Raw genomic sequence first — 27,330 nt, 5'->3', positions numbered from 1 at the left:
GAGTTTTTTTCCTCGTATCCAACCTAAACCTCCCTTGCTGCAACTGAAGACCATTGCCCCTTGTTCTGTCATCTGCCACCACTGAGAACAGTTCAACTCCACCCCCTTTGTAACCACCTCACTCCAAGTCACCTCAGAGGCAAAGGTTTGGCCTGTTAGACTGCATATAATCACTGCAGCTATTTAGGAAAAGCAATTAAGCTTACAGCAATACGTAATAGGCCTGTGTGAAATTTCAGCTGCTGTTCCGTTTCGGAGGTGTTTTGGGCCATTTCGGCACATGAAACGCCAAATCTGAATCGAAACGGAAGGCTCTGAAATGGCTCTGAAACGTTTTGCAAATATTTTGGAGCAGAACTTGCAGGGAAACAAAAACTAAGAAGAGAGAGAGAGGTGGGGAGGGACTGCTCTGATATTGACATCTAGCTCTGATCGCTTCCCCCAGCTCTTCCTGGGGGGTGTGGCCCCTGATTTGTACGCGGGTTTCAGCAGGCTGCCACTGCAGGCTGTGGACAGTGGCAGCTGCTCAGCACAGGCCACGCCGAGCGCTGGGAAGACTGCAGTGCTGCTGCTGGCTCCAGCCTGCAGAAACACAGCGTGCAGATCCAGGGGCCCACGTCCCCTGGGAAGAGTTGGGGGAATCGAACCTGGGGCTAGAAAATGGAACAGGGAGCTGGGTGATCCCTGCTGTGCAACCTGGCTCCCCAGGGAGAAGAGATCCCTTCTGGGGTCTGCTCCTCACCACTGCTCACCCTGTGCAGCCCCAGATTTCTGCTCCCTGCAGAGCTAGGTCATATGGCAGGGACTAGCACTGCCCTACCGTGAGACCTGGCTCCGCAGGAAGCAGATATCCGTGCTGGGGTCTCTTCGCCACTGCTGCCCGCCCTGCGTAGACCCACATTGCCGGGGCAGCGCGGGGTGGGCAGCAGCAGTGAGGAGACCCTGGCACGGGTCTCTGCTCCCTGTGGAGCCGAGTTGCCTGGCAGGGACAGCAGGCTTGCTCGCCACTCCGTGCTGCTTCCCTGCCCCACGACCTGGCGTGACGGGGATCAGAGATCCGTGCGGGGGTCTCCTCGCCTGCATGGAAGGCAGCAGTCCTTCCCCAGATGAGCCATCCACAGCCCTGTCCTGCTGCCTGCTGGGGCCCTGTAGCCCCCAGCCCTGCCCAGCTGGGTAGGGCAGTGCACAGCTTCCCTTGCAGTCCATTCAAAATAGATTCAGAAAAGATTCAGCAGAGCTGAATCTCCAAAACAGATTTTGTTGCAACAAAACAGGACAGTGATCTGAAACACCAAAACAAATCACTGTCCTCCAAAACTGGATCAAAACACAGCAGTTTCACGCAGCCCTAATATGCAAATGTCTCTTGTCACTTCAGGCCAAATTATTTGCACTTAAACATGAAGATTAACTCATTTAATGTTTTAATAATACCCTGGTTTCATGGGTTTAGGGGTTTTTTTTCCTCCTCTTTTTTGCTTGCAGTGTGCCAAAGGCAGTGATGCATTTCCTAGTGAATCACGTAAAGGACACTCTTCAGAGTGAGCTAGTAGGACAGCTGTACAAATCCCTGTTGTTGGATGACCTTCTGACTGAATCTGAGGACATGGCACAGCGCAGGAAGGAAGCAGCTGACATGTTAAAGGTATCTAATCTTCTGGGAACAGTAAATCAAACCTGAATTATCACTTGATTAAATCTCCTGAGGTTCTACATATATAGCAGTAGTTGCATTTTTTGGATGTATGTCCATGTATGTTTTTTCCTTGATTTATATTTGTTACTATTAAAAGAAGCAATAAGTAAGCAAGAAAGCAGTAATGAAATACTGGGAACATTCATTATTTCACTAATCTAGCTACTGAAATAAACCAGAAATTCAGGTGCAGACTGTAGTCTCTTAGTTTTATCAGCCAGTTTTAATATAGTAAGGGTTGTTTCAGCTTTTCCAAAGTATTTCTTTGAAGTTGTTCAGCCCAAACTTGAAAATGGGGTTTCACAGCATTTGAATGCATTTCCCTGTCTACACAGTAAGATCCTGGTCTTGGGTGATGCAGTAGTTTGGTGACCAGTGCAAAGCTTTTCTCTTAAAGGTTTTGATTGGAATACTCCTCTAAATGAAGGTGTGGCAAATACTGCATCAGTGCTGCTTTTGTTGCTGTGCGGTTAGTCAGGAGGTAGGGCAGGGTGGCATATTAAACCCCTAGAAGACGTTAATTTGATTACACGACAGGATGCAAGGAATTTTATCCCAGATCCCTGTTCCCTGCCCCCCCCCCCCCCAAAAAAAAAAAAAAAAGAAAGAAACAAAACCCCCCAAAAACCGCACATCTTGCCATGCCAGTCATTCATAGTCTGCCATGGCAGGATGCACTTTTTAGGGGGCTCACATCCCATCCTGTGTCTGCTAGGGCACATCTCCCTGATACCAGGTGGTGTGCCTGCCCTTTCACCTTGCCAGTGCATAGGCAGTTCCCAAATCCTAGGTTTCCCATGTGTCCGATCTTTAAATGCCCAGTTACATGTGCAACTTTCAAACATGCTGGCATACAGGGAGCTTGAGAAATGGTGGTTGCACCCAGTCCCCTGATGCCTGTGCCCCAGACTTTCAAAGATGATATGGGAGGGATCAGGGAGCTGGGGAGATCAGGGCTGGGGATCAGCTATATTATAACAAGGAAAGGGCGCTTTTTTTTTTAAGGGATAGCAACAAAGTCCTTTTATGTTAACCTGAGAGCTCTCTGTTTCAAATTTAATTTGTAACATCAGGTTCCTGAGAGTTGAGGGGATGGCTTGACAGAGGCTGTGTGACATTGTCTTGACAGCACCTTTTTGTAATATTTTACCCTTGTATAATTTCTCCCTCTGAGGACTTCAGAGACCTTCACAATTAGAGCCTCCAAATTCATGATCTGGTTTCTGAACTTCAGCATTCCACAGCTAGAACAATCTCCTGGTTGCTGTGTGAGAAGTATATTTTTGTAAAAGCTAACTACTTTTTTTACTTCCTCTGCAGGCCTTGCAGCGAGCCAGTCAGATTATTGCTGAGATTCGAGAGACACATCTTTGGTGAAGGCTTTCTCTACCTGCCACAATGTTTTTACGGGTGGAGACCCTGATGACTTGAATATTGCTAGGCATTGTATACTGAGTAGAATTTTATTTATGAACTTTTATGTGTACTGCAACTATGTGTAAACCTGCTCACGTAAAGACAGTTGGTTTGACTTTCGGACAGAAAAGTATGCTGTACTTTGCAAAACAAAAAAAACAAAAAACAGTCATATTTAATCCACATAATAAATGGCTCTAAATGTTTTCTTACCAGTTTTCTGGTGCAAATAAAGCAGAACCAAGTCTACTGTCTTCCGACAGCCTTGGGAAGAACCATTAAAGTTCCAGCGCCTGGCTTGCTAAACCAGTTGCCCGTAGATACAGATGGACAGTGTAGTCTTGTGGTGTTGTTTCAAGCTGCTTTTACAATAGAAGTTTCAATGCTGTGAAGAGGAGAGAGTACCAAATATCTTCTTCAAGTATATTGCATGCACCATGGCAAATGGCAGTCTCAATTTGATAGCTGGCCCAGTAGAGATGTCTCCCATATAACTATGTATGTGTGTCCCCATTTTTTTTTCCAGAACTTCAAAAGAAAGCAGCATTAAAACAAATTTCTGAACCGCATAAGCAAGTTTCACTTTAGATGATTTAGCCTGGAACTTTAAAGCTAACAAGAGGACCTGCTAACGAGCTGGTGCAAGCCAATAAAAGTGCACCAGAATTTGCATATCTTGTTGGGGATGAATCAGGTGTACGAGCACCTCCCCCTCTGGGACCAAAGCCCTGGACCATCTGCTAGTAGAGCTGTTCTGACAGAATTTAAAAATAAAAATGAATTTGAAACTCTTGTGGGATAGTAAGTGTTTCTTTAAGGATAAATTAGACAAGGGGAGAGGGGGGAATCCCTTCTTTTTCTTTTCCTTTTTAAGTAATTTTGGAAAGAACAAAGGCATGGAAGGGACTGGAGGACTGGAGTGCTTGTACTATATTACTGCTCTTGGGAAGAGAGGGTGGGGGAGGGAAATCTTGTACTGTGTGTTTAGATTACTTTTTTTTCCCCAAGACGACCCAAGTAGTCTGAGCAGCAAATGTGAAATTGGGACTGTAATTGATAATAGATTTTTCTCCTGGTTACAGCTAGCACAGCTAAACGTGGATCACATGAGCTTCTGATTTTTTAAAAATGTATTATAGTCTCCTATATGAATTCAGACTCCAGTACACTTGCACGTATTTTTTTCACACAGATTTACTTATTTGATAAAGTGAAAATATTTACAATGGTCTTCCTGGTGTTGTTTTTCATATGCACATTTTGTTTGTTGAAGTTAAATGTTACTGCCCATATGTATGGTTATTCTTGGTGTATCAGACCAATACAATAAGATTTCTCCTTCCACACACAGTTTCTTCACTAATTCAACATTTAACTGAAATTGCATACTTTTTTTAAGCTGCTAAACTATTATAAACCTATGAACCTGGTAATTTTATGAACAGTTGAAGAACCAATTTATAATAATGGCTGTTAACAAAGTATTGACCCAAGTAAATGCTCAAATTAAGTTTCTCAGCAGTATCTTCATATTAAATTAAGACCAACAGAAGCAAACCTTTAATGCTGTTTGGCTTACATGTATCACTCTTTTTACCTAACATATAACATTAAATTCTACATCTATAAGTAGCTTCAAAATTCACATGGTAAAAATCAGGAGGGAAAAAGTGCTGCCTTCTGTGGTCCTGGAAATATGAGGCCAGGTTGAAGGCAGGATACAAACCAGCTTTAATACTACTGTTCACCACCAGATCAGTTTCTTTATATTTTAATGAAAGCATTACACTTTATAATTGAAATCCACTTTACATTTAACACTGTTAAAGTGTTATGTTGCTCCTCTGCTTCTTACCTTCCCCATTTGATGTAAAAATGTTACTTTCCAGCATATTGGTGCTAGACATAAGGAATAAGCAGTAATTTAGAGTCCATAATTAAATTTTACAATCTACTTGTCAAGAAATTATATGAATCTTGTGAACTTTCAGAAGCATGCATTAACAAATGAGTGCAGTATGTTTGAGGAAGTCTCACAAGTGAGGAATATTGCACAAGCAATTATACAATTAGCTAAGTGCTAATTAGTATTACTGGCTTGAATTCTTTCCAAAGTGCTATATCAAATTTGTGCATGTGGTCTTACTTACCTTTTAAATAATCTGATGTATGATTTGCGGAAAGAAATGAACATTACTTGCCATTACCAATGCCAGCTTCAAAAAAAAAAAAAAATCAGGTTTTAACATTGTAATGTAGCTTGAATAAATACACTCAACACAAAATGTATTAATTATCCCAGAAGTTCAACTTTGAATCATGAGGACTAAATCAAATACACATTTATAATATATACTTGTGTTATGTGTTAAGACTTGTTTTAAAATTTTCCACCACTAGTTCTAGTAGAGCAATGGGAGCATTAGTGTAGACAGGCGTCTGCTAGTATTTTTAAGCATTGTGAACTAGAGTTAATCTGAGGAATTTAATTACTAATGTGGCAAATGCAAAGCAGTCACTGGCACTGTGTATGCTAACACTCCTGTCTTGCTCCCATCAGTCAAATAAGTGATGGGAAAATTAGAGAAGGAATCCCAGTGTAGGCAGAGGTTTAGTGCTTTTGGATCTTTTTTTTTGCCATTGGGTTTTGAATTGATTTTGAACTCTACCTATTGTGCATTGTACAAATAACCTGATGTAAGAAGCTTTCTTCCTCGAAAACCTACATCTACAGAAATGAAAAGCTTGGCATCTCTTCAGAAATTTAACTTAATTCCATCAGGAATAGGCTTTAGAAATCTTGAACAAATCTTCTAGTATCCAGTGAAACTGATGCAAAATAGAGGGGGAAAACTATTTAGTACAAACTGGTTGGAGAAATAGAAACTTAACATTAACATCCAATGTATGTATGTTACTACTGTAAATAAAATTGATAGTGTGAAAGACTTGCACATAGTTTGTCAATAAATTACTTTTTTAAGTGGTCAGTTTTACCTTTTACTTTTGTGGGATAGGTCTGTATGGGAAGGGTGTGCACTCAAAGGTATGTAAAATACGTATCAAATCTTATTTATCAGAAGTATACGAAATATTTCCTTTAAATGATAGCTGTTAGTAATAACTGTATTTTCTGGACTTCAGCCACAGAAGCACATCTGTCCACAGCCCCCTCTTCTGTACCTTCAGTGCATCAATGTTAGGAATTTAAGTAGTTTAGGAGCATAGAAACCTATGTGGCTACTAACTGGTGGTTTTTTCAAGCTGGTTGGTAAACCTCTTTCAAAAAGAGTTTAAACTAGTCAGATGTTGTCAATTCAAGTTATAGATACAGGTACTCTTCACTTAACGTCGTCCCGGTTAATGTTGTTTAATTATTACATCGCTGAACTATTAGAGAACATACACATTTAAAGTTGTGCAATGTTCCATTATGACAGTGTTTGGCCACCACGTTCTAGTAGGTAGCTACTGTGATGTAATTGGATTTGCTTAACATTGTTTAGCTTAGTCACATTCTTCAAGAACATAACTATAATGTTAAGTGAGGAGTAACTGTATGAGGAAAAACTTTCTCACTAGGAGAATAGTAAAACACTGGCACAGGTTATCCAGAGAGGTTGTGGAATCCCCATCCTTGGAGGCTTTTAAAGACCCAGCTGGACAAAAAGCCTTGACTGATATGTAATTGGGGCTAGTCCTGCTTTGAGAAGGGGTTGGAGTAGATGACCTCCTGAGGTCCCTTCCAACCCTAACTTTCTATGAAAGCTGTATCTCTTTGAGAGGGGAGAATAGGGATGAGTGAAATTTTTGATGGACTGTTGAAGAAAACCAAAGAATCCCTGCATCTATCCCTGGTATTCAGGTAGTCTTCAGGTTTACCAGCTCTTTGCCTCTTCATTTTGAGATACCTCTGTGAAGTTAGCAGCTGTCAGCAATTTTAAAGATTAGATTGGAATTTCAGGCTTTAGATTAAATTACTCTTTTGAGGGAGGAGTGGTCAAAACAAAATTGTTTTCACCACAGCAGGCAATGAATTAAACTATATACATATAGCCTAGACAAAAGATACAGAAAATTGAAAATGATGAGATCAGCAAATATATCTTTTTCTAATCCTAGGGGATCCTAGAGTTTAAAGTTCTTCCAGGGCCCCAGTCCTGTTAACAGATAATATTTGCAACACTTAGGAAAGTGAACTTGCAGAATATAATTTCCTAAAATTATGCCAGGTAGAAAACTCACCCTGATTTAAAGCAAGAGTTCCATCCTGCATCTGAACTCTTTGGGCTTCCCCTGTTCAGATACAGCAGGCAGTTTCCAAAATTGAGATGGTAGCTATTATTAGTATACTAACATTTATTATTTGTTTTCTAGAAGCTGCCCAGGACAATTATCCCAGGCACTGTTCAAAGCAAGGAGACCTAAATGTGCCTAAACTGCTTACTGTTCTTTCTGCATTTCCAAAGTATTAATCTACCCATCTGACTTCTTGCCCCTTGGACCTGATGATCTCATGAGGTCCCTCCCAGCCCTAATGTCTATGAAATCTATAACTGTATAAAACACTGAATTAAAGCCAGATTTGGCTGGTAACATGTAAACTATTTTAACCATAAACAATATACCTAGCTCAGAATCTATTCAGTAATTGTTGGAGAGCATATACCAGATAGTATCAGTTCCAGAATTCATCTTCCATTCTGGATCTCAGTTCTTCCAACAATCCATAGTATTTGGAGTGTAACAAGCAGAGAAGAGAAAAAGACTATTTTCATCCCTTCAGTAAATATGCAACATTTTTATTCAGGTTTACTTGGAAGTGCTTTCCTGCCAAAGGATGCTACTGTGAAGCATAGTAAGTAAAGCCTGTAGGTGTTTGACAAGTGCTGCTTTTTTTTTTTTTTCCTTTGGTAATTTCTCCTGTGTGACTAAAACCCTCTTTGGTCTCTGGATCCCCTCCTGAATGATTTCATATCATGGGATTCTGGACACCTAGCTACTGGGGCTTTAAACAGCTTAAGGCAGAGAAACTTTGGACAAGGAAAACAGTAATTTCCTGAGTTGACCTGTTTTTAAGAGTTCTTCCTTGCCCTCCCCATATTAAGATTGTGGGATTTTGTGGGGTCACTTTGGGCAAATATGAAAGTAGTCGGACTCCCTCCTGAGGGGGACGGAGGGGCCAATCTGCAACCCTGACCCCTTAGCCCGGCAAGTCTGCTGCTTCCCAGGGGCCCGCATCCGGGACATTGCGGAGAGGATCCCCAAGCTCCTCAAACCCACAGACCGCTATCCCATGCTCCTTATTCATGTGGGCACCAATGACACGGCTCGGAGCACTCCCAGCCAGGTCATGAGGCGCTACAGGGATTTGGGAGCGGGGCTTAAGGGTCTGGGGGCACAGGTGGTGTTCTCGTCGATCCTCCCAGTCTCAGGCTATGGGCTGAGAAGGGACAGGAGGATCTATGTGGTCAACCAAAGACTGCGGCGCTGGTGTTGTCAGGAAGGCTTTGGCTTTCATGACCACAGCCCGCTCTTTGGCGAGAGAGGTAGCGAGCTGCTGGGAAGAGATGGTCTCCACCTCTCTCCCCTAGGGAGGAGGCTCTTCTCAGCCAGACTGGCTGATCTGCTCCACCGGGCTTTAAACTAAGCCCGCTGGGGGACGGGGGCACGACCGCCACTGCTGGCCCGCTGAGCAATCCTTGCAAAGCCAGCGGATCACGGCACTCGAGGGAGCCCGCCCCAGCCCCAGCCCTGGTAAAATCTGTGGGCAAGGAAGGAGCCCCCCAGGGGGCACTTGCCTGCCTGTACACAAATGCCAGCAGCTTGGGGAATAAGCAGGAGGAGCTCATCCTCCTGCTCAGTGCAAACAATTACGATGTCATAGGGATCACGGAGACCTGGTGGGACTCCACCCATGACTGGACCACGGGGATAGATGGCTATACCCTGTACAGGAGGGATCGTGTAGAGAAAAGGGGCGGGGGGTGTAGCTCTCTATGTTAAGGAAAGCTACGCGTCCCTGCAAGCCGATATTGGCGACCAGGGTGGACGGCTGGAGACCCTCTGGGTTAAAATCCGTGGGGAACACGGCACAGGGGACACAATGGTGGGAGTCTATTACAGACCTCCCACCCAAAGTCCTGAGCTAGACCAGGAGTTTGCCCGGGAACTGGCTGAGGCAGCTTGCTCCAGGACCATGGCTGTCATGGGTGACTTCAATTACCCAGACATCTCGTGGGAGGATCGCTCAGCAAAATCTGAGCGGTCGCAGAGCTTCCTCTCGTGCGTGGATGACCTCTACCTGACTCAAGAAGTCTATGGGCCAATGAGAGGCAAAGCGCTGCTCGACCTGGTGCTGGCTACTGGGGAGGACCTAGTCGGCGACCTAGTGATCGATGGGAAGCTGGGTGACAGCGACCACGAGCTGATCACCTTCACCATCCGCCGAAAAGCTGGCAAGTCAGTCAGCAACACGCAAGTCCTTGACTTCAGGAAAGCCGACTTTGACAAGCTCAGGAGGCTTGTCAGTGAGGCCCTAAGGGACTGTGACCGCAGGGAGAGGGGAGTTCAAGAAGAGTGGTTGCTCCTCAAGGGAGCGATCCTCAATGCACAAACTAAGTCTATTCCATCTTGGAGGAAAGGCAGCGAGAGGGCACAGCAGCCCCCCTGGCTCTCCAGGGACCTAGCAGACCTCCTGAGGCTAAAAAAAAAGGCCTACAAAGGATGGAGGATGGGAGTCGCCTCCAAGGAGGATTATTCTGCACTGGTCCGGTCCTGTAGGGAGCAGACCAGGAAAGCCAAGGCTGCAACTGAACTCCAGCTAGCTTTGAGCATCAAGGACAATAAAAAGTCCTTTTTCAGATATGTGGGGAGCCGGAGGAAAAGCAGGGGCAACGTTGGACCCCTGCTGAACCAGATGGGGCAACTGACAACTGACGCCCAGGAAAAAGCCAACCTATTAAATAGGTACTTTGCGTCGGTCTTTCATCAGCCCCATGGGACGCCCGTGCCTGCTACAGGGCCGGGAAGTCCGGGTGAGGGTGATCCCCTGCCCTCCATTAATGCTGACTTTGTGAAGGAACATCTTGAGAAGCTGGATACCTTCAAGTCAGCCGGCCCTGACAATCTTCACCCCAGGGTACTCAAGGAGCTGGCGAGCATCATAGCCCAGCCTCTAGCGCGGATCTTTGAAAACTCTTGGCGCTCTGGTGTAGTGCCCGAAGACTGGAAGAAGGCCAACGTGGTGCCTATCTTCAAGAAAGGGAGGAAAGTGGATCCGGCTAACTATAGGCCCATCAGCCTGACTTCTATCCCGGGGAAGATCTTAGAAAAGTTTATTAAGGAGGCCATCCTTAATGGACTGGCCGACGCCAACGTCTTAAGGGATAGCCAGCACGGGTTTGTTGCGGGTAGGTCTTGCTTGACCAATCTCATTTCCTTCTACGACCAGGTGACCTATCACCTGGACAAGGGAGATGAGATTGATGTCATATATCTTGACTTCAAAAAAGCCTTCGATCTGGTGTCCCATGATCGTCTCTTGGAGAAACTGGCCAATTGTCGCCTTGGGTCCCCCACGATCCGCTGGTTGGAAAATTGGCTCCGGGGTCGGGCCCAGAGGGTAGTAATTGATGGAAGTCACTCATCGTGGTGTCCTGTGACCAGTGGGGTCCCCCAGGGCTCTGTCCTTGGACCCATACTGTTCAACATCTTCATTAACGATGTGGACACTGGAGTCAGAAGCGGACTGGCCAAGTTCGCCGATGACACCAAACTTTGGGGCAAAGCATCCACACCAGAAGACAGGCGGGTGATCCAGGCTGACCTGGACAGGCTCAGCAAGTGGGCGGATGAGAATCTGATGGTGTTCAACGCCGATAAATGCAAGGTTCTCCACCTTGGGAAGAAAAACCCGCAGCATCCTTATAGGCTCGGCAGTGCTATGTTGGTTAGCACTATGGAAGAAAGAGACTTGGGGGTCATCATTGACCACAAGATGAACATGAGCCTGCAATGCGATACTGCGGCTAGTAAAGCGACCAAAACGCTGGCTTGCATCCATAGATGCTTCTCAAGCAAATCCCGGGACGTCATTCTCCCCCTGTACTCGGCCTTAGTGAGGCCGCAGCTGGAGTACTGCGTCCAGTTTTGGGCTCCACAATTCAAAAAGGATGTGGAGAAGCTTGAGAGAGTCCAGAGAAGAGCCACGTGCATGATCAGGGGTCAGGGAAGCAGACCCTACGATGACAGGCTGAGAGCCCTGGGGCTCTTTAGCCTGGAAAAGCGCAGGCTCAGGGGTGATCTGATGGCCACCTACAAGTTTATCAGGGGTGATCACCAGTATCTAGGGGAACGTTTGTTCACCAGAGCGCCCCAAGGGATGACGAGGACGAATGGTCACAAACTACTACAAGATCGTTTCAGGCTGGACATAAGGAAGAATTTCTTTACTGTCCGAGCCCCCAAGGTCTGGAACAGCCTGCCGCCGGAGGTTGTTCAAGCGCCTTCATTGAACACCTTCAAGATGAAACTGGATGCTTATCTTGCTGGGATCCTGTGACCCCAGCTGACTTCCTGCCCTTTGGGCGGGGGGCTGGACTCGATGATCTTCCGAGGTCCCTTCCAGCCCTAATGTCTATGAAATCTATGAAATCACCTGCTCACCAGGGTATAAAGGGATGTGCTGGTTGTAGGTAGGAGTACATTCCTTTTTACATAATAACTAGGTAGTAGAAATAGAGATCTCATGCTTTCATCTGTTAGGAGTGGTAATTGACTCACAAAAAGAAGAGAGGTTAATGTAATTAGCTCCGTAAGTCTAGCTGTGGAAGTCTTTGCAAACAAACCCCAGTCAGTCTGGTTAACTGTTTGACTAAGAACAGTGCCATTAAGAACCTGGAAGGCAGGTGGCAGCCTATTAGCAATAAATGGTGATGTTTAGTACTGAACTCTGTGGTGATAGTGTAAAGTTTTATGAGCCTGAGGAAAATACAGTGGACTAGAATGTCTGGTCTTTTAAGAGTTAAATATCTCATGTTTTTACATAAGACATGAGTCCAGATTTTAGCCCAGACAGATCATTAAAAACCAAAAAGTATGATGGTTTAGCCTATAATTTTTATGAGAAGCCTATCAATTATCAGATCAAAGTGTGTTGGGTTGGGATGTCTTTTATTGTATCCAGTCTGTTCGGAATGTGTTACTCTGCTCCCAGAGCTCCACAAATCAGAAAACTGTGTTCCCTCTTAAACTATATGAAAGGATGATTATCAAGGGCCTGAGTAGTCTTATTGTGAGACCAGTGGACTTGCTCCTGAATTTTTGTTTCAGGATATCACAGAATTCATTGTTACTCCTGAAGCTATATAACTTGTATTATGTTCTGCTTGTTTGTGTACACTTGTGGGAAATGCTAGAGGGTAACAAACTTGGATAACTGCCCATATTCCCTGCACTGTTTAGAGTCGAATAGCATTTGATTAAGAAAATAAACATCTAATTCAGAATCGGGAAGTGGTAGAGGAATCTGAAATACAGGTTGGGTATCTGTATACTCTGGAAAATATCGCTGCATCCCACTTAAGATGTACTGCTGAATTTGACAACACAGTCCTGCCTTTCCAGGCACCAGTGAAGGGAAGACATTTCTAAGCTAGGCTACTTGCAAAAACATCATGGGAGACAGCTAGGCTCCCTGCAGTACATGGTAAAAACATTTTACACCTGTCACATGACAAAATCTTTACATTGCTCCTACTCGAAAGAAATTTTTCCCAAAAGGATTTTTTTCAGTTTTGTTCTTCAGATAAGCCAATTCCAAATGTCTTGGTTACCTACCTAACCATCCAGGCAGCTAACTCTAAATTTATTTGTGTGCCAGGGAAGTAAAGGGAGAAGTCTGAATATGATTTTTAGTGCCTTATGCTGGCAAACTGATTGCAAATGTATATATGGAAAACTAATGAAAAAGATTTCATTATCATGAAATACACTGCTCCTAAACACACAAGTCATTCTACCATCTTTTGGGTATTTTATTGCTCCTTAGTTTTTCTTTTTTTTTTTTTTTTCATGCTGCCTTTACTTCTCTCCTCTGGAGAGATTCCTTGGTTCAAAGAACCTTAACTGTCACTTAATTGCAGATGTTTGACAATAGAATCCAAAATTTAAACTTCCAAATCTGCTGCATTTCTGAAAACTGAAAAACCTAAACATGCTAGAATCAATTGTGGGCGCTTCCTTCTCTTCCTGGGGTGGGGAATGAAATCAACACTGATAGCAAATGGTAGTAATTCCCTTTGTGCTGCTGATACAATTTTTTTTATGGCAGCACAAAGGCAAAGCAAGCAGATACTCATAGCCCCTTGTCATGCTGCAAAAATTCAAAATTTGTGCCTGCAAGGTGATACCTTGTGCTGCTACTTAGCAGATGATGTGCTTGTTTTATAGTGCATGAGTGCTGGCAACCCAAAATTGCCCATGCTGCCCTGGGGGTGCAGTCCTGTGAAGAAATTCTCAAGGTGCACAGGATTGGGCCCCTCAAGCCCCAAAAGCACCTGAGCTGCTTACTGAGAAGCACCCCTATAATCTGTGGGGTGTGTCTTAGCAAGCTGATAAGCCAACTGTCCTCACTTAAGAGACTAGGCCCCAGAGATCCCAGGAGCCCTTCACTGTAAGTAAGAAACCCTGACTTTCCCCAGTTAGAGACATGCTCTCGAGATCCATGGGATCCTTCTTGGTAAATAGGGAAAGCTGGGAAGGCACTCCCGAGGCTTGAGGGGTCTGATCCTGTGTGGAATTCCAAGGGTGTGCAGGACCAGGCCCATCAAGCTCTAGAATGCATCACCTGTTGTCCCACAGCATCAGTAGGTAGGAGAATAAGCAATCCATGTTTTGCCCAATGAAGAGGGTCAGCTGCACCAGGACACATCCTGGTACAGCTGATCCACCTCATTTGGCAATCTCTGCTTAGCCTGAGACTTCAACAGCATGTTATAATAATACATGTGGCTTTGGAGGTCTGAATAAGTGAATGAAGCTTTATCTACAAAGGGAAGAGAGGTATAGAATAGCATTTTGTTAGAAGCATCTTATGTGTGGCTTTTATTCACCATCAAAACTAAAATAAACATGCACATCTATTTTCAAAAATATTTTTAATTGAATCATCTGAGATCATTAGGTAGGTTCTCACATTGTGAGAGAGATAATATGCTACACTATCAGGCTGTACTTGTATATTATGCAATACATATAATACAGATGATGACTTGGGATACAGTCTTCAGGCAATTTAGTAAGAAGGTGTATCTTATATTTTAATAAAGTATTTCTTTTGGTCAGAACTGAAGCCATTTTATTATGTAGAAGTTTTTCTTTCCAATCTTCAATAGAGATATTCCACTCTTCAGGATATGCTGTCCAACAATTAGAACAGCTTCAGCATTAGTTTCTCGAATATAGTTTATAGAAACTCCACCATTTGTAATCATCTGGTACCTTGAAACAAACAAGCATTGCAAGATGAAACTGGTTGTTCCTACTAAACCTCAAGGTTCAGTTAAAAGAAATGCTCGTTATTGCATAAATTTTGATTAAGGAAACTTGAATGGTCTCATAATGAAATAAAACTTCTGGTTTCTAGGTCATCTGTTTAAAATCAGTCAAGGTCTACAGTGACAAACCGACATCACCCCCCAATGCTGACACAATGATCTTTTTTGAGGTGCAGAAGAGAAGGGAACTTTCATTATTAACATTTATGACCTTCACTATAAAATACCTTTCCCTGTTTCACTGAGCCAGCAATAACTTTGCTAAACTACTTGAATATTTTTGGCTTGGCAGATCAAGTTTCTTGACAGTTCTGTTCATTTTGTAGGGTGTTTAGAATTCTTTATTATTAATTTAGAAGGACATAAGTAAACTTTTATAGAGGTTCCTCTGCATAGCAAAAGCAGAACACAGACATAGCAATGAGGAATATACTCTATAACTCAGACTTAGCGTGAAAATTTTTTTTGTCAGTATGGGTCAGAATTGGATAAGTAGCTGAGATCTATCATATTACTTCACATAAAAATTGATTCAATGAGTTATACCATCCCTCTTTTTTTAACCACTATAAGGAATTACCTTGCTAACTAATTTCAAATGGCTACTTGGCTATTCTGATATCTATAATTATGTTTCATGGACTAGAATAAGCAAATAAAGCGGACCCTCACCTTAGAACAAGTATTTGGAACTATAGAACTGCAACCCATGTAACAAAGTTATTACTAAAAAATACAAATTGTTTCATACCCACGAGGTCCATCTGGAATAGCTTTTGCTTTGCGACATAAGTCAAGCACAGTCATTCCAGGTTCAAGCAGCAATTCAGTAAATGGAGCCTCTCTGAATAGTTCCTGCAATTCTTGGTCAGACATGGTCTCCAAAGACTCCAAACTGTTGTGATACAGTGCTTTAGTACACCTGAAATGAAAAATGAAGCTACTGTTAATAAAATCAGGGTTTTATTGTTTCTATGACCAGATAAGTGTTTCACCCAAATACAAATGATTCTCCCTCCCTCCCCAGCACCTATTAGGAATGGATGCCTCAAGAGTAGACAAGCGCACTGAAGCAGCATTACACTCCACTATACACCTTTCTATCACAAGGTTCTACCCTCCTATGAAGACTCATCTTTGTCATGTCAATGTTACTTTGAAGCCTGCATACGTAATATACCTCTTCTGCATTTTGTCCCCAAAACACAGCTGAGTACAAGCTAACCACACAGTATCTTTTTCTGCTTTACCTTTTAGCAGATTCCAGACCTTCTTGGCCATGAACCAGTTTAGTTACTTCTGCAGCAAGTCGTTTCTGCGGACCCCACTTTTCAGGTTCCTTAGTATGCATTTCCATAGTATGATCAATCTCCGCAAGAGGAAGGAAAGTGAAGAGTTTCAGGTACCTAAGTGCAGAGCAGGGTGGATAAAAATCAATGATTTAAAAACAAACAAAAAGCAGGATTTTTTATTTAAATCAGACTTTTTGATTTAATCGTATTTTTGTTAAGATTTTTTTTTTTACAAAAATAAACCTATATAAAGATAGTTTTAATTTAAGGTATGTTAAAGCTCAAAGATATAATGTAATAGGGATTATAACTTCTAATTTTATACTATGAGACAAGATATTCATGTAACCTTTTTAGACGTTTTATAAATAGGTCACAACAGCCCATGGACTACGTTAGGGGCCCCATTTTATGGGGTTCCCAGAGGCTCCTCTATAAATCAGTAAAGGTTAAAGAAAACCGCTCTACCCAATGGGACTTAATGCTCAGTCTAGAAGAGCCCATTAAGCATCTCTGTGATACATAAGTTTCAGTTCTCAAACTGGATTTGTGTCTCCAGAGATAATACTCGTCAACAGCAGTATATGATGAGAGATAACAGACCTGAATACCTACCCATCAGCCCTATTGTCTCTCTGCAAGTTTTGTGTACAGAATCAAGCCCTTATATCTCTCTAATAAAAGTACAAAGCGTCAAGAAGTTAAATGAATAGGGGATAGCAAACAACAAGAATGCACTTTTTGTAGAAAACAGTGAGTACATCGAGGCTTCCTGACCGGTGATTTAAATGGTTATTTAAATTAAATCCACCCTGGTACAGAGCAAGAATTATTTTATTTTTATACCAATTGATATTTGATTTTCTTTCTTTCTGCCATAAAAACATAATGCCCTGTGTTAACATGTTTTGTGATTTATTTAAATCAATCCTGATTCAAACAGTTCAACAATTTCAAATAGTTATTTATTTCTGCCTGTATAGCTAAAAGTATCATCTGTGGCTTATTTTGGTCTTTCCTCATGTGTACAGGCTTCAAAAATTCTTTATAATTTATGCCAAATAATGCTACTGAGACACTTTTTCTATTTTAAAAAAATAAGTCATTCATTACTAACTTTTCAACTATATGAGCTACTTTAGTTAAGACATTTACAATTTCATTTACATGATAATGAAGTTTCTGTATTTATTCTATAAGAAGAAAGCAAATTTATCCAGTATAGTGTGAAGTATAACATGTACATAGATTGCTATTCCTAGATAGGAATAGTTCTCAGTGGACAGTGCCCAGCAGTAGAGTACAGGACTATACCATACTGTACCTCATTTGAGAAATAAGACATGGTAGGATAAACAAAATTAATTCAAGGGCATATTTCAATACAAGAAACACCTAGCAAAATACCAGATAATTTCTTGTAAATAACAATGTACTAGCGTGTTGCAGAAGAATGAAGTGTCATTTTTGTATCTTTGATATAAAGGCCTGAAGTTTTATTAAATCTATTTTTTAAATAGTAGAAATATTTGTGTATTCTACTTCCTGAAAGGTGTTATAGGTAATGATGACTGGCAGAAGCTACCTGAGCACTGATAATTTGGTTTGAAAAACTGTTCTATCAATGAAATAGCGGACCAAAGAAGTTTGGACACCCATATCCGAATGCTTTCAATGGTCTCCAAATATTTCTGAGGATTAGGGGTAGTTTTTGCTCCATCATTGTGGAGCTATTCTCAAAAAAAAGCCATACCTATACCCAACTGAATCCTTTTAACACCCATGAACCTTTCAAGGTGAAGGGTATGAGAAGAGCAGCAAACAGACCTAAGTTCTTAGATTTGTTTGTTATGGTAGATACTGTGGTTCATCCACTCAGGTGGCCAAAGCTTACAGAATCCCAGGTTTCTAATATCCAACACAAATGCTGTAGGTTAGTTAAGTTTTAATTTTATTATGGTGCACTTTAGTGAAAAATAATACTTCTTAGAGGCAGAGTATATCTTTTCTGAGATGGAACTGGAACTATGCTAAGGTGAACACAGATTTTCATTGAAGCAAATACTGCAGTTGCTTCTACTCAGTCAAGTATTCCTTGTAAGTATCAAATACTTCTTTTTTGAGAATACTAAAAATTCAGCTTGGATGTGAATACAATTGCTAACTTGAATAAGAGCGGTAAGCTCTTCTGATTCAATTGTTCTTAAGCCTTTCCTTTGCTTAACAGCTTGATCTTAGCTAGCAACTGGAAACTGACCCATGAATAAATTATGTTCTAATTTGAGCATAGAAATAAAAACAATGAAAGTATATTTTTATTTTACTCTATTATTGCTAGAGTGGAGTCCTCTCTTGAGTGCTTTGGTATTTAGAAAACAAGTGCAGAAATTAAATTTCTGGTCTCCTCTTGATGTAACATCATCTTACACTTTGTTTGAGGGCATGCACTATTTCTAGGGGCTTTGCTGGTGAACGATCTTAACATTAAATCTACCAGCAATTTTATATTGCATCAAACCATATTCTGTGAACCATCACAGAATACAAAACTTGTGCTGTAGTTGGAACTTGGCTCACTGGGATCCTTCACAATTCAGAAAAAAAATGGTAGTTTCTCCTCTCTTCACAACAAAGGTTCTTGAATACTGTAAGGTTCGGTACTAAATCAAGTAGTAGGTCCATGCTACTTACTGCTTAGGAAGGGATGCTTTGAAGCAGTGGTTTTCAACCTTTTTTCATTTGTGGACCCCTAAAAAATTTCAAATGGAGGTGCGGACCCCTTTGAATGATAAGTGTGGGTATTCACATAATTCTGATTGATCATTATCATCTTTCACAGACCCCTTAGATACAGCCTGCAGACCCTCAGGGGTCTGTAGACCAGAGGTTGAAAACCAGTGCTTTGGAGTACATGTTGCCCATCTACTCCCAGTCACATGTACCAAATTTAGAAACATTGTAGTGAAACTGCTCAGCAGGCATTCCCCACCACTGGTGGTTTTATTGCTGCATTCTGAAGTTTGGAACAGGTCGGCATGCTCAGAAGTGTCCTTCTGCCAAGAGTGCCATAGTAATAGCAAGACATTCCCTAAAACATTTACAAAAAGATCATATTTATCAAAATAAAACCAGAATGCATTAGTTTTATTTTTGCATTTGTTCACACACCTGCTAAATTGTGATCCATCTCCTGGTATGTGTAAGTGAGGTTTACTCATACCTGTTTGTGAAATTTGCCTTATGGACTGTATTTAACTAATTGACATTTAAATGAAAAGGGGAAGAACTAACTGGCCTAGTGATACTGGAAATCCAGTTTACTGCATGATCTCATATTTTGTGTCTGTGCAAAACAAAGCTACTTATTGGTGAAACTATTACAGGCAGACACAGTTTACAAGTTTTGTTAAAAAAAAAGTTTTAAGAAACTACTTGCCTTCCAACAGTCCTATCTTGCTGTCTGACAAAAAACTGATACAGCTCAAATGGAGAGGTCCTGTCTCTGTTCAGCCAAACTGCATTGCCAGCAGACTTTCCCAATTTATCTCCAGTGGTACTGGTAATAAGAGGCACAGTAATTCCAAACACCTCTTCTCCTGTCACCCTGTGTTAGAGAAGGAATTATTGCACATTAAAATCACATTATTTGGTAAGCTTAAATATAACTTTTATTAAGAACCAATGGTTCTTTTACAGACATTTCCAAACCTTTACAGATTAGTTACTTTGTATTAATGTTAAACTGAAAGAGAATCTTATGAATTCAGTACCACTAGATGCTGGAGGCAAAGATGTTTGTAGCATGCATGAATCTAACCTCTCTCATATGCAATGGTGAAAACTAATCGGGATTGAAAAAAAAAACTTAAAACCCTCAAATTTCTGGGCATAAACCAATGTTAGCTTATGGGATTTAGGAGGAAATTTCTCCTAGAGGCAGATTTATTCTTTCAGTGTCTGCATCTTGCACCTTCCTCTGAAGCATCTTAGACTTAAAGTCTAAAGACGCATCTCATCCCTACCTACTCAAGGGCCCTATATCTTAGCCAATGCAAAAATGCATTTCCAGGCATCCAAAACTTATGTCTACTTAGAGGCTAGTGCTGTTTGAAAAAAAGGCCTTCCACTGATGCGCTCTTTTGCTTTTTGTCAAGGGTCTCATTTTATCTGAGTTCCTACAAGGGGAAAAGAAAGCTACAAGAGGCTCTTGGCTTTCCTGCAGTAAAGTTCCAGGCCCTCACAGTCACAGCACAAAACATGAAAGCATGACCACAGGCTACTGTCAATGCTCAAAAATATGATGGCAAATAAAATGCACTGAATTTTTCTCACTCACCATTGTTAAGCTAAGATCAGTGTCGTTAAGGCTGGTTTGCAAACTTGGAATGCTTTTTCCCGCCCCCCACAGTGCACCAGAAAAAGAACAAAAATCCTCCTGAAAGCTCTTGACTACCCACCACATCCTCATGAAACTGATGCCTGCCCTTGGGGGTATGTTTGCTAAGGAAAGTTGGGCATGGAGCAGTAATCCTTTGAGCTGACAAGGCAACACCCGCTAAGCACCATTCTGGCTAAGATGCCTCTAGCAAGCATGAATGATGTGTGCCCACAGCGGCACTGATGGCGGCAGAAGTGCAGCAGCGGTAAGCAGGGAGCTCCCACAGAAACCACTGGCAGTGTTGGCAGTGGGGTGGGGCGGGTGGCGAGCAGCTACTGCCTGCAGGTGCTGCTGACACTGTTGGCTGCACCTTTTCATAGGGGGTTACACACTGCCAATGCTAGCAGTGGTTCCCAACTTTTTTTGTACCAGGACCCATTTATAAACATTGATGGCCAGTCCCGACCCAGTGCCCTTACTCTTGACCCACTGACCCCTGCCCCCAAACCCCAGCCCCCCACTGTGTGGGGCAAGGGGGGCTTCCAAGCAGGTGAAACTCTGCCAGCCTGCAAAGGAAAATCCACGGTTTCCTACATTTTTCTCCCTTAAAGGAGAACCGATTTTTACAGCTTGTTCGTGACCCTTTTCTGTATTTTTGTGACCCACTTTTGGGTTGCAATCTATGGGTTGAAAAATGATGGCCTAAAGCATCTGGGAACCCAACTCCTAAAAAGCTCTGGGAAAGGTTTGCAAACCACTTGGCATGAGGTGGCAGCACCAGGCAGGTGGAGTCCCATTGTCTCCAGCTCCTGCCCAGCCCAGCCGCCATGACCCGTTTTAGAGGGGTCTGCTCTTCCTCCCCGTGAGGGCAGGCCCAGGCAGCCATCTCTCACGGGCCAGCCTCCCCAGGGGGCTGAAGCTGGCGTCCATCCGGCTCCCGGGAGAGACCAGTCCCGTGAGGGGTGGAGCAGGTGGTGCCTGGCAGCCCGTACTTGGTGACAAGGTCGTAGCCCGACATGATGTTGCCCATCTGGTCGGTGCCGCCCAGCTGGACGCGGCAGCCATGGTGCTGGTACAGGTGCAGGAAGTCGTAGGCCTGCAGGGCTGGGTAGAGGAACTCGGCCAGGCTCATGCCCTCATCACTCTCCAGGCGCGCCTGGCAGGCCTGGCGGCTCAGCAGCGTGCCCATGCGCAAGCGCATCCCGACACCGGCCAGGAAGTCCACCAGGGGCTTGTGGCCCAGCCACTGGGTGTTGTCCATCAGCTCCACATCCCCCAGGCGCGCGCCGCCCGCCTCATGCCAGAAGAGCCGGCGGTGGTGTTCGAAGACGCGGCGCAGCCCCTCGCGCAGGCCCCGCGCATGCGCCTCCAGGCGCTCCGGCGGCAGCGGCTCGCGGGCCGCGCTGCGGCCGCTGGGGTCGCCCAGGCGCGCCGTGGCTCCGCCCACCAGCGCGATGACGCCGTGCCCCGCGCGCTGGAAATGCAGCAGCGCTAGCAGGGTGGGAAGGTGCCCGACGTGCAGCGAGTCTGCCGTGGGGTCAAAGCCACAGTACGCGGCGAGCGGCGGACGCCCCGGCGCCAGCAGCTCTAGGAGCTGATCCGCCGCCGGGAAAACGTTCTGGAACAGGCCCCGCTCGCCCTGCTCCGCCAGCAACCCCCGCGCCGCACCGCTGCGCAGCATGCGCGCCGCCATCTTGGCCGCGCGGGGCAGGCTGGGAGGATGCATCGTCCGCTCCCCAGCTCCGCCCAGCGCCTGCGCAGGTAGCGGAGCGGGATCGCGGAGTTCGCGGCTGCTGCGCTTGGCTCCGCGCTTGCGGGTCCTGATTGAAACTACACACAGGAAAAGCAGCTCTCGTGTCGCAAATTGCTGAAAAGGGCCCTGGGCTCCTCGGCCGCCGAGTGCCGCTGGTTGCGCCCGTCCTGGTGTTGCTCGGCAACGCGCCGCGCCTGGGAAAGGAGCTCGTGGCCCTCATCCCCGCCTCATGACCTTAGCACGCCCTCTGCTTATGACAGCTTGATACTCAGCCTGCCTTGTAACCTCAGCACACTCTTTCCACTTGCGACATCATGACATTTAGCCCGCTTTATGACCTCACCAGGCTCAGCCTTCTTCATCCCATCTCCAGCCAGCCCATTCTACATCACCCTCACCACGCTCACTACCAACTTGTCACCTCATGACACCCTCAGCCCACCTCATGACTAGGGATTGCCCTGGGGTCTCCAGGAATTATTCTAATATTAGAAAAACCTAAATCTGTCTATAAGCTTTATTTGCGCTCTGATTGGCCCTCTTGGCAGTCAATCAGAGTGCCCTACATAGACAAACAGCGGAGAGCCACCGTGGGGACTGAGGGCCGGGGAGTGAGGTCAGCTTTCTTAGCTCGCCTCCGCTGCTCCTTGGAGGCAGAGGGGACCCCCGGGTCTGCTCCTTGGAGCTAGGGGCCGATGCCGCTCCCCCCAGCAGCAGCCGGCCGGGAGAGGAGGCGGCGGGGACCAGTGGAGCAGGAAGGGGAGGCGGGGTTTCGGCCCGAAGTAGCTGCGGGGGCGAATAGCCTTGGCCCTAGCCCTGGCTCAGTCTGCTTATGACCTCATGACGCTCTCAGCCCACCTCGTGACCTCACCAGGCTCAGCCTTCTTCATCCCATCTCCAGCCAGCCCATTCTACATGGTCTGCTCCCTATGTTCAGAACAGGCTGCTGCTTCTGGTGTTAGTGTTGCCAGAGCTTGGGGGGAGCTTTGGTGCTACAGGGCCTCTCAGGAGATGATCCACGGTTTGCTTCTCCTGACAAGCACAGTGGTCCATTACGTAGAGGCCCCATGATTTCATGAGAGAGTTGCATCTGCCAAGTAGGTGTGTGTGAAGCAGCTAGCATTCACTTTGGATTCGGGGAATGGTGATTTGATTTGGCAATTCGAATCACTGTCCTGAATTGATTCAGCTGAATCTGATTTGGAAAAAAAAAAAAAAAGCCCCAACTCGGCGCTGCTGGGCAGGAGGTGATCCCCGCTGCCCCACACTGCATGGGAGGCTCTGCCACGAGCCTCCCAACCCCTCCACGGCTGCCCTACCTGCCATGGCTCTGGCCCTTTAAGGACCCCCCCCCCCCCAGTAATCCCGGATTTACCATTCCTGCCCGGCAGGGGGCAATCCCCGCTGGCTTTTGCTGCCCCATGCCACATGGGGGGCTCTTCCAGGAGCCCCCCAAAGTCCCAAGGCTGCTGCAGGAGTGGTGGGGGCTTTTCTCTATTTTTTTTTCTTAAAGGGCAGGGGCTGCGGTGGGCAGGGCAGCCATGGGGGGGCTGGGGGAGCAAGAGGGATCTGGGGACTCATACAGAGCCCCCCCATGCAGCAGGGGAGGGGTGGCAGTGTGGATTGCCCTTCCCCTACCCTGCAGCACCTAGTGAGCACCAGGGCTTTTTTTTAAAGCACCAGGAGCTGGGGCTGGGTGGGGCAGCCATGGGGGGCCTGGGGCGGGAGGTCAGGGGGAGCTGAGGGAGCAGGCAGGGGCTGGGGGCTGGCAATGGTTCCCCCCATGGTCCCCTCCCTCCTCCTCCAGCCCCCCCTCCCCTGCCCCCTACTTATCAGTTCTGAGTCCAGCTGCAGCTCCCTGCTGCAGCCACCGAGGACTGCCCGAATCATCAAAGCTCTCCAAATCTTTTCAAAGCTCTCCAAATCTTCAGAATCGATTCAGACCTTTTAATTGGTCCCCTGATTCAATTCGGAATCAGAGATTCGGCCACCGAATCAGGCCAAATCTCCTCCAAATTGAATCACCACCTAAAGCTTCGTACAGTCCTACTGCCAAGACCCACTCAGTCTTCAGGTTCTACCATTTGTAGCTTCCAGTATTTCATAGATTTCTAGGGTTGTAATGGACATTGTAGATCATTGAGTCCAACCCCCTGCTCTAGGCAGGAAAGAATGCTGGGGTTAAATAACCCCTGCTAGGTGCTTGTCTAATCTTTTCTTGAACACCTCCAAGGTAGGGAAAAGCACCCTTGGAAGTCCATTCCATATTTTGGCAGCCCTCACTGTAAACTATGTCTTCCTGATCTCCAGTCTTAAATCTATTCTCCTTTAGTTTGTGGCTGTTATTTCTAGTAACCCCAAGGGGAGCCCTGGTAAACAGAGTATCCCCTATTCCCTGCTGACCTCCCATAATGAGTTTGTAGACAGCCACAAGATCACCTCTCAGTCTTCTCTTGCGGAGGCTGAAGAGATTCAGGTCCCTCGGTCTGTCTTCATAGGATCTTACCTGCAGGCCCTCAACCATACAACATCCCTTCCCTGAACCCTCTCAAGGTTATCCACATCCCTCCGGAAGTACGGCACCCAAAACTGCGTGTAGTACTCCAACTGCAGCCTGACCAATGCTGCATAGAGGAGAAGTATCACCTTCCTAGACCTGCTCGTGATTCATAATGCAAGAAAGAGTGCAGTTAGCCTTACTGATTACCTCATTACATTGGTGACTCATGGTCATTTTTGCATCGACCAAGAGTCCGAGATCCCTTTCCACTGCCATGCTACTCAGAATGGTACTTCCCAGTCTATAGGTGTATTGGAGATTCTTTCTCCCCAGGTGCAGCACCTTGCACGTATCCTTGTTAAATTGCATTGTATTCTGATCCGCCCACTTCCCCAGTCTATCCAAATCTGCCTGGATTTGCTCCCTGCCCTTCAGTGTGTTTACTGTACCCGATAGTTTGGTGTCATCTGCAAATTTGGACAGAGTGCTTTCAACCCCCTCGTCCAAATCACTGATGAAGATATTGAACAGTACTGGTCCAAGGACAGAGCCCTGGGGACACCACTGCCAACATCTCTCCAGGTAGAAATTGACCCATTCACCACCACTCTCTGGGTGTGTCCCATAAATCAGCTTTTCACTCACCTTACTGTGAAAAAATCCACATCACAGCTACTCAAGTTGCTTGTAAGAATTGAGTGCGACACTGTCGAAAGCCTTTTTAAAGTCCAAGTAGGTAACATCCATCTCCATCCCTACATGGAGCTGGAGCCGGATGCTAACTCCTCACTGCAGGTAATTCTTTGCTGGCTCCATTCAAGAGCTTTGTTGCTTAGTTTCTCCCATTCTGTTTGCCAGAGGTTAGTTCTGGCTGATTCTAGTGATGGGGTCAATGGTATGGTAGAGGACAGACAGCGCACTGCTTGATGGCCGTATTATGGGTGGTGGTCATCTGACTCTTGTACCTGCCGGTTAATGTCATCTGCCACTTCCCTTCTGATGTAAAGGGGCGCTATGCCAGATAGTGCACATAGGCAGGGAACAGGAGTGGGTTTTAGGCAGCCTGTTATAATTCTGCATGTATCATCTAGGGTGGTGTCAATATGTTTACTGTGACTTGAGTATCCCCAGATGATGCAGGCATATTCAGCCACAGAGAAACAAAGTGCTATGGCAGTAACACGTAGGGTGGATGGCTGTGCTTTCCACTTGGAATTTGCAAGCTTACACAAAATGTTGTTTTGTGCATTGACCTCAGCTTTGGTATTTTGGTATTTTGATCTGGAAGATGGGATGGATTGCACCCTTAGCAAGTTCGCAGATGACACCAGGCTGGAGGGTGTAGTAGATACACAGAAGGGTAGGGCTAGGATTCAGTGGCCTAGACAAATTGGAGGATTAGGCCTTAAGAAAAAATGAAGGATTGGGCCAAAATGAATCTCATGAGGTTCAACAAGGACAGCAGCAAAGTCCTGCACTTAGGATGATGGAAGAATCTCATGCCCCCCATACAGCCTGGAGACTGACTGGCTAAGTAGCAGCTCAGCAGAAAAGGAACTGGGGGTTACAATGGATAATAAGATGGATATGAGTCAGCAGTGTGCCCTTGTTGCCAAGAAGGCTAACAGCATACTGGGCTACATTAGTAGGAGCATTGCTAGCAAATCAAGAGAAGTAATTATTCTGCTCTATTCTGCATTGGTGAGGCGGCATCCGGAATACTGTGTCCAGTTTTGGACCCCTCACTATAGAAAGAATGTGGACAAGTTGGAGAGAGTCCAGCAGAGCAACAAAAATGGTTTGGGGGCTGGGGCACATAGCTTGTGAGAAGAGACTGAGGGAACTGGGTTTATTTAGTCTGCAGAAGGGAAGACTGAGTGGGGATTGGATAGCAGCCTTTAACTACCTGAAGGGTGGTTCCAAAGAGGATGGAGCTAAACTGTTCTCAGTGGTGGCAGATGACAGAAGAAGGAGCAATGGTCTCAAGTTGCAGCAAGCAAAGTTGGTTATTAGGAAAAACTCTCTCACTAGGAGGGTGGTTGTGCCCATCTCCATTCGAAGGCTTGCTCCCACACCACCTTGGCCCAAGCAGCTGACCTTGTTCGCCAGGGGACCTCGCGTAGACCCCATAGGATACCTCGATTACCTTTGTGGTGTCCCCCAAACTCGCATACCATTACTTTGGATGGTCTTTCAGTTGTCTTGGAAAAAACACGCTGTAGAATTTGGAATCAGGTCAGGTAGAAACTTTATTTCGATAGCTATCGGAGAGAGACACTTACAGGAAGAGTTCTGCTGTGGCCTCTCTCCTTTTCATCCAGGGCAATTAACCTTTTATAGATTCAAGACAAAGGGTTGCCTAAACTAACTTTTCCCGCCTTGGGGCTATCTGTCTTGTGTCCTTCAAGACAGTTTAATGGTCATCTTCCTCTTATCTAAGGAATTTCTCTCTCCCCCCCTTGAGGCCTTAGCCATCCTTTGCTTCCACACAGTGAAGGGGGTTCCCTTTGAGGGTGCCTCCAGAGTGGTCATGCGTCCCGGCGGATGTCCACGGGGCTTCAACCTACCCTACACCCTGGCCATACACCAACCTTCTCAATGAGCCTCAAGATCTTTTGCGGCTATTCCCTGTTGATATCTTCCCGGTCCTCACGTGTCCTTCCTTGCCAACGGGCACCTCGAGCTCTGATCGAACCCAGAGGGTCTGGTGGCATGCGGCTTTTGGGGATGTCCCTTT

The 27,330-nt window shown here is 45.1% G+C and overlaps 2 protein-coding genes across 5 annotated transcripts in view; one reads left to right on the top strand and one right to left on the bottom strand.

Annotated features, from left to right (window-relative positions):
* DNM1L (dynamin 1 like) overlaps positions 1-6,098 on the top strand; it is a 62,136-nt gene extending 56,038 nt beyond the window's left edge. For all 4 annotated transcript variants that reach the window (XM_019489431.2, XM_006276343.4, XM_019489432.2 and 1 more), the window contains 2 exons: positions 1,486-1,645; positions 3,017-6,098. In XM_019489431.2, coding sequence (XP_019344976.1) covers positions 1,486-1,645; positions 3,017-3,073 — 217 coding nt within the window. In that variant the 3' untranslated portion in view covers positions 3,074-6,098. The remainder of the gene's footprint in view (positions 1-1,485; positions 1,646-3,016) is intronic.
* An 8,156-nt stretch (positions 6,099-14,254) lies between these two features.
* YARS2 (tyrosyl-tRNA synthetase 2) lies at positions 14,255-22,061 on the bottom strand. Its single transcript, XM_006276346.4, has 5 exons — positions 21,333-22,061; positions 19,399-19,566; positions 15,921-16,076; positions 15,422-15,592; positions 14,255-14,614 (listed from the first exon to the last, which is right to left on the bottom strand). Exons 1-5 carry the CDS (start codon positions 22,031-22,033, stop codon positions 14,455-14,457), a joined length of 1,356 nt encoding a protein of 451 aa, XP_006276408.1. The 5' UTR covers positions 22,034-22,061; the 3' UTR covers positions 14,255-14,454.
* Positions 22,062-27,330: the final 5,269 nt, after the last annotated feature.

The sequence above is a fragment of the Alligator mississippiensis genome, chromosome 4 (assembly GCF_030867095.1).
Source record: "Alligator mississippiensis isolate rAllMis1 chromosome 4, rAllMis1, whole genome shotgun sequence".
Classification (NCBI taxonomy): Eukaryota; Metazoa; Chordata; order Crocodylia; family Alligatoridae; genus Alligator; species Alligator mississippiensis.
The sequence above is the reverse complement of the archived record's forward strand: the minus strand, read 5'-3'. Positions and strand labels throughout refer to the sequence as shown.

Bases quoted from the DNA above. Each gene is read 5' to 3' on its own strand.
- YARS2 (XM_006276346.4), bottom strand. From the start codon at position 22,033: ATGGCGGCGCGCATGCTGCGCAGCGGTGCGGCGCGGGGGTTGCTGGCG. The intron at 15,593-15,920 runs GTAAAGCAGAAA...TTTTCATTTCAG, and splicing joins GGTCTGGAATCTGCTAAAAG to GTGTACTAAAGCACTGTATC. The intron at 14,615-15,421 runs GTATGAAACAAT...GTTTGTTTCAAG, and splicing joins ATTCCAGATGGACCTCGTGG to GTACCAGATGATTACAAATG.